The sequence below is a fragment of the Triticum dicoccoides genome, chromosome 4B (genome assembly GCF_002162155.2).
Source record: "Triticum dicoccoides isolate Atlit2015 ecotype Zavitan chromosome 4B, WEW_v2.0, whole genome shotgun sequence".
In the NCBI taxonomy this organism is placed as follows: domain Eukaryota; kingdom Viridiplantae; phylum Streptophyta; class Magnoliopsida; order Poales; family Poaceae; genus Triticum; species Triticum dicoccoides.
In genome coordinates, this window is record NC_041387.1 from 561,815,425 (window position 1) to 561,828,386 (window position 12,962).

The window sequence follows — 12,962 nt, forward strand, 5'->3', positions numbered from 1 at the left end:
CACAAAACTACGGATTTGTTCCTAATAAACATATGAACAGTGCAACATTTGATTTGTTTTCTGCTCCAACCGGCCCTCCCCAACATCCTGCCTCCGCCACTGCAGGCATGCCGGCCTTTGGTTAATTGCTATACTTTTGAGGACACGTCACTAAAACGACTAGAAGAGGTACCACAAGTCTATAAAACCCTTATTGCATTTTTGCATACGTACAAAAGTAAAGAATAAATGTGAATTTAGCTATATACTTTAAAAGTTGTAGTGGTTTTGCATATCTAATAAGTTTTTTTCTTATGATATTGTTTTGTTCGCAGGTATTTAATCCTTGGGGAATTTTATCTTTCCCTTTCAGAGTAGTCCAATTGATACTTTCGATGGACACATGACGGGTTGCCGATGATGTCGTGTAATCCATATTGGAAGGTTTAATAACATACTTGAACACTAAAACTATATGATGGATGGTTCTAGATGGGGGCAGGGATCCTCCATTTCCTTTACCAGATGGAGGTCACATGTTGTCTGGCCTTTTCTCTATGCTCTCTCCACCTTATTATTTGCATCATTTCACATGTACAAGTCATCAAATGGGTATTATTGTTTCCAGTCTGTTGTTCCAGTGTACCGATTTGTGGTCAGGGCCCTGAAGCACAAGCTACTCATTATACTATAGAACCGTGCTACAACTGTGAATTTTGCAATCCTGGTATAGCCCAATTTGAAGGTGTTACAAATCATTGCAGAGTAGAATTACAAGTAGTTATATGTGGATTGGAATTTACTGAAGCTTTGCATATTCAAACTTTTAAGTCAAATGAGACGTGCATTGCACGTGCAAGCTTATTAGTGTGTATAAGTTACAGTAGTGAGATCATATTTACACGTAGTATTTCAGGCAGCTCGTGTAGTCAGTCCCGTATCTTGTCCACTGTTTTTCTTTACCGAATGATCTTATCTTCAGCGGTGTGAATGAATGCTTGGTGCTGGTGATCAATAGTCAGAGAGGCCGACGGTGGCACCATCTGCCGGCGCCGCCTCAGCCGACGGGTCCATCCACCTGTACCGAGCATACAGGCCAGCAACGCCAACCAAGGCCACCGCCACGGCGAGGAGCAGTGCCCTCACCATCCCACTCCTTCTCCGGTCCCTGGCGAAGCCGTACGCCTGCCGGCCGGCAGACGCCGGCTGGCGTGCGCCTTCCCCGTCGTCGCTGGCGTAGTCGTCCTCGTCACCCGCACGACGCTTCCTAGCGTCCTCCTCCATCTCCTCGTGGCGCTTCTTCTCTTCTGCGGCAGCGGCGTGCCGCGCAGCTTCCGCCTCGTGGTCTGCCGCTGACTTTGGGGCGTCCTCGAGGGGCGTGAGCCTGGGCATGATGACGTGGAGGACGCCGTCCTTCTCGAACCTGGCGCGGATGCCGCCGGCGTTGCAGCCCTCGGGGACCTGGAACTCCTTGCGGAAGCGGCTCCACTGGCCGCCCTCGAGCGGCCGCTCGCCGCTGACCCTCAGCCGGCCGTAGTTGTCGATCTGCACCCTCAGGTGCTCCTTCTTGAACCCTGCTTTGCACATACGCATAACAGGCGTCGCGTCGTCAGCGGAAATACACGAAGGGCGTTAAGAACAGAAGCAGAGGGATACGAGCGTGCGGGCGTACCGGGGAGGTTGACGACGAAGGTCTGCTTGGCGGCGTCCTCGACGAGGTCGTGCGACGGCACGAAGTCGACGTAGGTCCGTGCGGCGGCCATGGCTAGCTGGCGAAAGGTGGCGCGAGCTGCTCTGAAAGAGTCTCGTAAGGCGAGGGTGGATCAGGAGGATCGGTGGCTCAAGCTGATGATGTAAATCGATGTGCTGTGTGCGCAATATATATGTGCCGGGGTGCGCGTGGGTGGAGTGCGGCGAGGGGGGAGGAATTGCTTGGCGGAAAGGGCCGGGCACGCCTGCGCAAGGGAAGCAAGCGATCGATCGATCGGGACTGGTACGTTGCGGGCGCTCGGTCGGTCGGCGATACTGATACCTTTCCTTGCCTTGACGAGCGGGCTCTTCTCCGTCGCGGTTTTCCTCTGTTCGCGCAATTCCGTCGGCCACCGGCCGCGGCACACGGCATCCATGGGACATCGATCGTCGCTCCTCTTCCCACGTTATGGTCGCGCACCACGTCGCAGTCCTCGAGTCTGGAGGGATGCCTTGCTTCCCGAAATGCACCGGCGCCAATGCCAAGAATCGAGCCCTTCCTCTTGATTTCCTCCTGGCAGTCCTGGCCATGGGCAGCCCGGCCCAACCCGGCCCGATCCGACCTTGCCCACAGGCTGGGCATAGGCCTAGATTTTGAGCCTGATGGCCGGGCCGGGCCCATCGTTTTCGCCATTTAAGGAAGAGGCCCGGCAGGCTTTTAGCATAATGGGCCGGGCTCGGGCCTGAATTTTAGGCCTGATGACCGGGCCGGGCCGGGCTCGGGCTTGGGTGTTTTTGCATCGGGCTTTGGTTGGCCCAACCTAAAGCCCGGCCCGGCTCGACAGATGGCCAGGTATACCTCCTGGTGACCCATCCACTAACGTATCCCACACACTAATTAAAAAAACATATATTTTTTATAATTATTGAGATAAAATAAAGCATGACAATGAGCATACATCCGCTCTGTGTATAACTTCTGGGATACATAGAGTGGAATCCTAAGCCATCAAAACAACGATCAATAAACTACAACAACAATCATATCCACACCAACCACCTTTTACATCACAACAACAATGAGGAAGGTTCTTCAACAACACTGTTTTCAGGAATGGAACGACCCTCAAACATCGTCGTTGTTGGATCCAACCACCAAAGGCAAGATGTTAGGTTTTCAAGTCCAAGCAAATCTGAGCAATGCCTTCAGCAAGGTAATGGTGCAAAAATATAGCAATTTTTAGGTATAACTAATTATGGTCAGACCTAGGGGTTTCATCATGAAGCTTAGGACCGGGTACTCGAGAAGCGCCACCAAATTGAAGTCATCTTTGTGTTCTCGACGCCACTTTTCTTGATTCCAGCAACTACATATGTTTCATAGTCTTGATTTGAGATCCACGCAACTAAAGATCGTGCATGCGCAAGCAGGTAGTCAAGTCACGAAAATAACCGGTTGCCCTCAAATGCTTCGAACAATGAAGATTGTCATCGCACATGCGACGAATATTGACAAGGGAAGAAGGTCACTCCCAAAATCACAATTCGGGATGCTCCGGCAATGCCACATCATTCTCATGCTCTATCGTCTTCGTGTGTAGCGATGAAACATGTCCTAGACGTACACATAATTTTTGCTCGCTGCATGCCATAATTATACCATATTGACATAATTTGGGCATCAACCTATATTATTTTTTAGACTAATCTATTAATCTGCTGCCTAGTGCCAGTTGTTGTTTTTAGACTTTTCAGCCTAACAAATTTTACGGAGCTCAAAAAATTGAGAAAAATAGAAATAAAAGTTTCAAGTCGAGAAGCTTTCGGGGAGCACCAGAGCCACGAGAGGCCCCCCATGGACCCCACGTGCCTACATCACATGGCCAAGGAGTAGTTGTGTGGGGCCCATAGGCCTCCCTACACCGTCTCTTGGCGCTTATGTCTTTATATTGACCTGAAAACCCTAAAAATAATTATCAAGAATTTTTCTCCGTCGAACCTCTCTATTCCAACGCGATCCAATGGGGCCTTTTATGGTACTCCGATGGAGAAGGAATTCATCATGGTGGCCATCTACATCAACCTTGCTGCCACCATGTTCGTCCGTGAGTTGGATGACAATCTCTGACTTGTTCTTCTTCAATACAATGATCACATGAGCTGCCCTGCATGATTGTTTTTCATCTGTTGTAATATTTATGATGTTTGTTGCACTAGTGTGATGGATTTGTTACTTTATGATCAGTTGCGTAGTTGTTCTTTAATCACAGTGTGATGGATTTGTCACTTTATGATCAGTTGCGTAGTTGTTCTTTAATCGTAGGGTGAAGACAATATACTATCTACATCACGTCATCATACATAATGAAATACTATGTTTTACTTAATACTTTCAAATTGAAATGCATAATGGTAGCGGTCCTGGGTTGGAGTATTAGTCATAGGTGTTGTTAAATTAACAATCTATAGATGTTCGGACGTCATGCCTCTATGCAATCATGTCATGTATGATCATAATCATAAAAATTGTAATTTAATCAATATGCTATTGTAATTCATTCACCATACCATGTTATCTTTTATGGAGAGATGCCACAAGTGAAACTACGGATTCCAGACTATTTATCCTTATTGTTTTCAAACTGGACCAACGTTTTTTGTTCCGTTTACAATCTAAATTTTTTTTTTGCTATTATTACTGCCAAACACAAGTTGCATTTAATCCTTATAACTAGCAACTTTAGTAAGACTCAAAATTTTACATGCATCAATATTGGCCTATTTGCATATGTGGCTCAGCTCAGCCTGGCTGAGTAAATACATATTATAAACCATGTTTTACACATGGTTTGGTTGCTTGCACTTCATTAGTAGGCCGTTTGATGCATGTCGTTTGGTTGGCAGCAGTTGGGGGTTATGGTTGTGAAGGAGCAAAACATGATGTTTGGTTGTTGCATGACCTAATGTTGTGGCTACCCCTTTTCACTAGTGGTAATTAACCTTACCACACAATAGAGTACTAGGCAGTACCAAATTAACATCATTTTAGTCCTAAACAAATGGTAGTTCGTCCTACCTACTAACACATGGCGGTATGAATTAACTGTCATATGGCTCAACGGGGAAAAGTTCATCAATGTTGGACTAGGGGGGAGTTCACCATCCTCGTCTTCTTCGGCTTCTTTTTCATCGTCATCTTCTTCTTCGGATCCTTGTGTTATATCTATTAGCCCACATTACATCAGCCAACTCCAACATTTTGTTCTTCCCAGCTTCATTGTTTTGTGCCTCCACACCATGGCTAGAGTTATCAACATCACTTGTCATCACATCCTCCTCCTCCGATACAAACTCATCATAATCTCATTCTAAGATCTAGTTATGGAGAATGCAACATGCAAGAACCACTGGTACACGTCGGTGCTATACACACGGTTTTTAACCCCTTTCCGCGACGTCATTTGGAACCATCGCCAAGTGAGTGTGGGCAATAGGGGGGGGGGTCCGTCCCACACGACCTAGAAACCATCGGGGATAGGCCCTCCTGGCACACAAGCTGGGGCAAAATGAGCTCGTGTGCGATCAGGCGAGGCATCAAAACCCAATTGTTTCCGTTCATATGTACATCCTGTTGGAAATATGAGCAATTTACCGAATGATTTTATTAACAGAAATACTAGATAAAGCATGGCTAGTATAGCAATGATAAAATAAGCCATGCGATTTGACAAAGAGAAGGTAAATAGCATGTTCATATATGAATCGTAACTAAACATATCTAGAGCAGATAGTATAGCAGGTTGCATATATGAAATAGAGTCTAACATATCTAAGGAAAATACTAGACCAAGGAACTGTAGCAGAACCTCTAATAGAAAGGGGACTAACACGTACGAGACAGCAGCAGGAGCAGATGCATTGGACTTGGGGTCGGTGTCCTCCATGTCGTCGAGGAGGTTGTCGACGTCAGGGAAGTAGGCGTCGGAGTCCGGGGCGTCCGTGACTAAGAAGTCAGTAGTCATGCAGAGCGCTCCCCGAAAACCTTATCACCCTTCTCCTATACAGGACTCAAAAGGTGCGGTTTCGGAGGCCTACTGTCCCGACCTGCGGTGCATGCTGCAAGCCGGGATGGGGAAGATTGTAGCAGCAACGCAGTGCTCAGGAACTGTGTGGCGAGAGGAAGAGGACCTTCTGATGTGTCTCTCTGGAGAGGAGCGTCCTCTCTTATATAGGCACAGGAGAGGGACGCGAACAGGCTGCGACGGGAGGTGAAGCAACGGAGGGAGACGAAGTGAACAGGCAGCACGCGAAGAGGTGCGCCGTTCGTATTCATTATCCACTACCGCAAAAACTTTTTAGCTCCCAAGTGACCTTTCGTATACACGTAGTGCATGGCAAAAATTAGACATCGGCTCAGCTCATTCCCGCAACCGCAACCCTCGACGCGGCGCGTTGCGTCGTGATGAGGCGTGGCATGGCGTGGCGAGGCGGGCGGCGGAAGAGGAGCGCGCGTGGATGTCCCTCTTGCTCTCATGCTCATACAAGTGGGGAAAGAACCTCCCTTATAAGGAGGTCCAACTCCCACTCAACTAGCAATGTGGGACTAAACTTTAGTAGTATCCCTTGCCTTGCACAAATGGGCTAAGTGGGTGTCGGTGTCAAAACCGGCGGATCTCGGGTAGGGGGTCCCGATCTGTGCGTCTTAGGCTGATGGTAAAAGGAAGCAAGGGACACAATGTTTACGCAGGTTCGGGCCCTCTCGATGGAGGTAAAACCCTACTTCCTTCTTGATTAATATTGAAGATGTGTGTAATACAAGAGTAGATCTACCACGAGATCGTAGAGGCTAAACCCTAAGAGCTAGCCTATGATGGTATGATTGTAATTGTGATCGGCCTTCTCAGGACCATGCTCTCCGGTTTATATAGACACCGGAGAGCTAGGGTTTACATGGAGTCAGTTACAAGGAAGGAAACATAATATCCGTATCGCCAAGCTTGTCTTCCACACAAAGGAGAGTCCCATCCGGACACGAGCCAAAGTCTTGAGTCTTGTATCTTGACGCTTCTATAGTCCGGACGATGAATATAGTCCGGCTATCCAGATACCCCCTTATCCAGGACTCCCTCAGTAGCCCCTGAACCAGGCTTCAATGACGATGAGTCCGGCGCACAGTCTTGTCTTCGGCATTGCAAGGCGGGTTCCTCCTCCGAATAATCCAAGATGGTCATCGAACACATAGACCGTGTCCGGATCCGCAAGATGATCTTCACACACCACCGTAGCGAGAGTAATACTCCAGCTGACAACCTTTTAAATGACGTGATACACCATCACGGTCAGGTTATTATTCGAACCATTTTTCCACAACCAGCCACAGCGTATACCGCGAGGTGGTTTCCTTAACATGTCTTGTCGAAGCGAAGATCGTGTCCCCTTATCACGGGATTCTCATCAACACGGGTGTGGGTAATCCAACTGCACCGCCAATCGCGGCGAGTAGGAGGCGAGCTGGTTTCACCTGGCAAGTGGGTAGGCGTAAAAAGCTCTTACCCTCTCTTATAAAGAGATAGGGCACCTTCCTCTGTCACCCACCTTCTCCTTAACTCATTCCCCACTGCTCGAGCCCTAACGCCCAAGCGCTTTTCTTCTCCATTGAAGAGAGGGTTTCCAAAGATGTTCGGATCCAGAGCGGGAGGCAAATGGATGACCTCTACCGTCCGGGAGAAGGATATTAAGAAGCTTCGGGAAGCCGGGTATCTGGCCAAGAAGATTGGCCACCGTCTCCCACCGGCGGGACAGGTCGTCCCTACTCCGGAGCCCCACGAGAGAGTCGTGTTCCTTCCCCATTTTGTCCGCGGGCTCGGGTTTCCCCTCCACCCATTTGTACGTGGAGTCATGTATTACTATGTGGTTGATTTTCATGATCTTTCCCCCAACTCTTTTCTCAATATCTCGACGTTCATCGTCGCATGCGAGGCCTTCCTCCGGATTCCGCCTCACTTCGGCCTGTGGCTGAAGATTTTCAATGTGAAGCCCAAGGTGGTGAGTGGCGAACACGCCGAGTGCGGCGGCGCCATGGTGAGCAAGATGCCCAAGGTAGTTTGGCCGAAGGGCACTTTTAATGACTCCGTCAAGGAGTGGCAGCAGCAGTGGTTTTATATTACCGAACCACGCGGCGAAAAGTAGGCAGCAGCTCCCGAGTTCAGATCCGGAGCTCCACTGCGGCTTACGTCCTAGCCCAAGAAGGGCCCGAACTGGTGCTCGTCTAACGAGCTTTCACTGCTCCAGACGCGTGTTCGGAGTATGGTTGATAAGGATGTCAAGCTCGTTAACGTGGTCCAGGTGATGCTAGTTCGCCTAGTTCTCCCTTGCCAGCGTCGAGCCTGTACTTTATGGGAATTCGACCCAACCGAGCACCAAACCCTTCGGGAGTTCTATGATTCCTCCCATGAGGATATGTGGAAGGTGCTCTTTAGGTCCGGCAAATGGCCAGATTCCACCGAGGATCGGGGGTATCAACTATCCCATTCTCCAAGCCCAGTAAGTTGCAGCCACGCCCTGTCCATCCATTGGTTGGCATGCACTGGGGGACAATTCTAATCATGTCTCATCGTGACCTTAGGGATGGATAAAGAAGGTGGAGCGGATTCAATGTCCGGCCCCACTGCCAGAGGAACCGGCCGGACATCTTCTAACGAAGATGCTGGTCCCCGCGCCTTACAAGGCGCCCAAGAAGGAGGCCTCCGAGAAGGTCAAGAAGACCCGGAGTGGCCTCCGCTGTTGCGAGGCTCCGGACGCCAGATCCGAAGGCTCCAGCGACGCTCCTTCCGATCACGAAGAGGAGGGGGCAGAGGAGGATGAGCCTCGCTCCGCAGGCGGGAAGAAGTGTGCAGCTTCCCCGTCCCTGGAGGCCGAATCGCCCAAGAGAGGGCGAGGTTCCCCCTCAGAGGCATCCACCCCGTCTGCCGATAACAGCCCGGAGTGGGATCCCGAGGCCCAACCCCTGGGAAAATCGTAAGTAACCGAAACCCGAATACGCCTATGTATCCAGGGTCGTCTGGGCATAGTATTTTTAACTAACGCCACATTTCATACAGCCCGGCGGGGTCTCCTGCCGCACAATCCTCATCGGAGGATTCGTTAAGCTCGAATGCTGTAGTGAGCGAAACGCCTCCGGGGACTCCTCTTCCGAAGTCTGGGCGCAACATAGAGGTGTCGTCTCAAAGGGCTCAGAGCCAGATAAGGTTCTGGGGGCCTCTAAAGCTCCAGGATCGGGTGAGCCGCCACCTTCCATGAAGGGAGGTTTGACCACTCCACCGGCAACCTCTATCTACGCAGAGCTGCCGGGTGGCCTGTTGACAGCGTTAAAGAACGCGTCCGTCGTCGATGAACATCGGACCCTTATGGGTACATTGGTTGGAAAGATTCAGGCTGCCGAAAGTGGGCTGAATGAGTCCTGTCTTGGCCTTATAAAGGCCTTTGAGGTATGGCTTCTAAGGAACCTTTAAAGAATTAGTATGATATGAGGAGTAGCCCCTGATACACTATCCAGAAAAAGAGAGCCGGGCAGGGGATCAAACCTCAGTTGTAATGGGAACCTTTATTTAATGATGTATACCCATGTATTTGAAAACAGGCGTCTGCGGAGAGGACGGCCGCTCAGGATGCGGAAGTGTCCGAACTGAAAGAGAGCCTGAAACGGGCCGAAGAAGAACTTGGCCATGTGAAGAAGCAATTGGAGGAGAAGCAAGGTATGTTTGAAAATTGTCTTGCATTGGGCACAAATCAATAAGTGTGCCTATTGAAAAGTATTTATGTTATACGCCCTAGGAGCGAGTGCCGAATATGAGGCACTGAAGAAGGCAGCGGCTGATGCCCAAGAGAAGGTTGCCGCCGAACAGGCGCTGCGTGAAAAACACGAGGCCAGGTTCGTCATAGCTGAGCGGGAGCTTCAGGATGCTGTGACGAAAAGCGAGAGCTTGGAGCAGAGGCTAGTAGGGAAAGAATCCAAACTCGCCCAAGCTCTCCAAGCCGCGGAAGATGCTCGGGAAGAAGCCCGAGGTGCTGTACGGGACATTCAGCAGGCCCGGAAAGTTGCGGCTGGTAAGGCTTGTTGTATCTATGGCCGTTATGATGTTATAATGTGGAGAACTCTAAGTGGCAAGCTGAATTCTTGATTTTACAGGGGCGTTTGCGGATCTACCTCGCAGCATATCAGATGCTGCCCAATTTTACCGAACCGAGGAGAGGGAGTCTGCGGGGAGGAACTTCTGGTCGCAGTATCTAGCGCCGAACTATCCGGTGCCTTTTATCGATCAGCTGAAGCAGCTGGTCGAACTGCACCAGGCGGCCGAACTAGCCATGAAGGACTTGGTCATCCAGCTGTGGCCTGCAGATCCAATTCCCAGCAGTTTCTTCAGACTCGTCAAGTGGATTGTGGGAACCTGTCCTCGGCCTGATATTATCAAGCGATCAGTCTGTATAGAAGGTGCGCGAATGGCGCTTGCCCATGCAAAAGTGCATTGGGGGAAGCTTGACGCAAAAAAGCTGATAACTGAGGGGCCACCAGAGGGTAAGGAGCATCGCAAGCCCGAACTGTACTATGAAGGTGTAATGAAGGGTGCCCGCCTGGCGGTAGATAGGTGCACCAAAGACATTATATTTCCTTGAGGGCATTCTTGCCAATGTTTGTAATATGGGATAATGGAACTTTTATTATATGTTGCCTTTTTTGTTTGAACATATGCTCTTCCTTTGCGGCTGTTTATTGTATGTAAATTCTGAGAGTTGGCCAGTCGTCGGCTTCAGCCCCCACGTGAGAAGTACGGGGGTGTTCGGGGTATTTCTGAACACTCTTTATCCCATGGTTGGGTCCTTATAAGGAGGTGTTTCTCACCGCGAACCAGGCAATCAGACTATAGGGCTTTACTACTCTCACTTAGCCAGAGGAATTCGAGTATGGTCGGCACAACCCCTAGTGTTCGGAAGACCGGACTAGGGGCTCTATTGGCACCTCATCGGAAGACCGATCCATCGCAATCTGCATTTTATAGTGGCGTTATGCGGAATAAATCTTTAAGTATTGTGCAACCTCTCGAACAGCTGACCAACTCTCGCTGCATCATGACAGTCGGTTTTTGGCTTTCTCTACTGAGGTGATCGTCCGGCAAAACCGGGACACAATCGCAGTAGTTCTCCCAGCGCTACCTTAGCCGACGGAACGGAACGTAAGGTACCAAAACATGGGAGCCGGGCAAACCCAACCAATGACCCAAGACATGATTCGGAGCTGATGCATATAGTGCTATAAGTTCGGGGTGCCGAGCGACTGAGAAGGTGGTCGGACTTTTATTGCCGTACTATGAAGCCCTTGGCATAACCAGGCGCAACACGTGGCGTGGATGTTGTTTTTATGGCAAAGAAGCGCCGATGATAAATGACGACCGGTGCAAGTTTATTTAAGTCTACGCATTGCAGTAGGCTGATATGACTATGCATATGAATGCGATTTATGATTATGAAAAAGAGATGGTTTTCTGGCGGAACTTGTGGTGGCCGGACTGGAGGGGGCTGTGAATGGATCGAAGGTGAATCCGAACTGCCATCTACCTGCATGGTCCTGTCCTTGTGTGTCCGGGCCGACTTCACGTCGCCAAACCTGTTCTGCATAAAAGTTAGTTTGTGAAGGTAAGTGCACGGAGGCCGCCGAACGTCCTCCTGTGGTTGGTCCGAAGGTTCCTGATCGGACCCTGGTTACCCCAGCCGCTTTTCGAGAAGTAGCCCGGACTCCTCAGTTGGTGTCCAGATAGTTGGTTGTCATATCAAAATATTGACCGGCATGCGCAACTTGCTACTCTGGCAGCTGTATGATCTCCGCTTCTAAGGGCGGGGTTTGGCTCTGCACGCAGGCGTGAGTGTATTACCGGTGCGGGCCTGATGATTTACCACGTGGAATCTAGCCAACGTGGTTCATCCTGTTAGCATACGGTGTGGTACCGTATAGGGGGAATGCGCCGATGGCGCAACCTTATTTGGTTATCTGAAAACAACCGTTAGGGCGGCGGGCCAATGAACCTGGCCTTTGTGCCTGACACCTTGTAGAAGGTGCTATTTGCATGCCCGCTTGGGCTTTATTGTTTAAGGAGCCCCTGGACTGTTAGGTCTGGGGGTATGCAATTGAATTGCTGTGGTTTGTATGGTAGGGGGCGATCGGCCGTACTGTTTTGCTCTGGGGGGGGCTTTTAACTAAGCGCCTCCCGTCAATCTTTCCGGCACACGCCCGGTTGCTTTACTTTGGAGATCCGGCATTCTCTATTAGTATCTTTTGCCATTCTTTTGGGAGTACCGTGAATTTCGCACGGCTGATCGAGTTCGTGGCTTGGGCCGAGTAGGCTTGAGCTGTTCTTTGTCCGTTGACCGGACTGGGATTCACTGAACTTGATACCAGCTTCCCCGATTTGCCGTTTATGACCGTTGTGCCGGGGCTTGAGGCTGCTTCTTTGTGTATCCTTCTTGCTGGTTTGGACCGTAGTGGTGTGCGGACGTCGGGTTGTGTGCCTTTCACTACAAAAAAAGACACATCCGTGACATTTTGGGCCGAACAATTTTTTTTCTGTCATACATATGACACTTCTATGATGATAGTTGTGACAAAACCCGGTATCATCATAGATGTGGTGGGCTCCTACTTCTATGACAAAAAATCATGACAGAAAATGGGCTTTTCGTCCTGGGCGGGCCGGAGACGCAGCTGCATGACATTCTTTGGGCCGTCCATGACGGAAAAAACCGTGGTAGAAGCGAGGGGGAGGAAAATTTCAGGGAGTTGCCGGTTACGGTGGGAGGTCGGGGGCGGAGCGATGCGCGTTTCTCTCGTACGTACGCGCGTGTGTGCGAGGCGTTGGCTCTAACTGAACCCGAGCGAGGCGTTGGGCTCTAACTGAACCCGAGCGATTGCATTGCAGGCTACGCGTTGCTGAACCCGAGCGATCGATCGATGGCTGTTAACTGAACCTGATGGAGCGATTCCTTCGCTACTGCTGCTAACTGAAGCCGAACGATGCTGCCTCTGGGATGAACAGTGAGCGTTGCGGGGGGTAGGGGGGTTGGATGAATAGTGAGCGGTGGTGTTGCCTCTGGATGAACAGGAACCCGTGGTGTGGAGGGCTGGAAGAACAGTAGACGATGGAGGGGTGGCCATGGAGGGGTGGTTGAACAGGACACCGTGGTGTGGAGGGCTGGATGAACAGTAGATGGTGGAGGGGTGCCCGTGGAGGGGTGGTTGAACAGGC

The 12,962-nt window shown here is 50.2% G+C and overlaps 1 protein-coding gene across 1 annotated transcript; it reads right to left on the reverse strand.

Moving 5' to 3' along the window:
- Positions 1-765: 765 nt before the first annotated feature.
- LOC119291459 (inactive protein RESTRICTED TEV MOVEMENT 2-like) lies at positions 766-1,815 on the reverse strand. The gene is made up of 2 exons (XM_037570214.1): positions 1,652-1,815; positions 766-1,553 (listed from the first exon to the last, which is right to left on the reverse strand). Exons 1-2 carry the CDS (start codon positions 1,740-1,742, stop codon positions 991-993), a joined length of 654 nt encoding a protein of 217 aa, XP_037426111.1. The 5' UTR covers positions 1,743-1,815; the 3' UTR covers positions 766-990.
- Positions 1,816-12,962: the final 11,147 nt, after the last annotated feature.

Bases quoted from the DNA above. Each gene is read 5' to 3' on its own strand.
- LOC119291459 (XM_037570214.1), bottom strand. From the start codon at position 1,742: ATGGCCGCCGCACGGACCTACGTCGACTTCGTGCCGTCGCACGACCTC. The intron at 1,554-1,651 runs GTACGCCCGCAC...TGTGCAAAGCAG, and splicing joins CTTCGTCGTCAACCTCCCCG to GGTTCAAGAAGGAGCACCTG.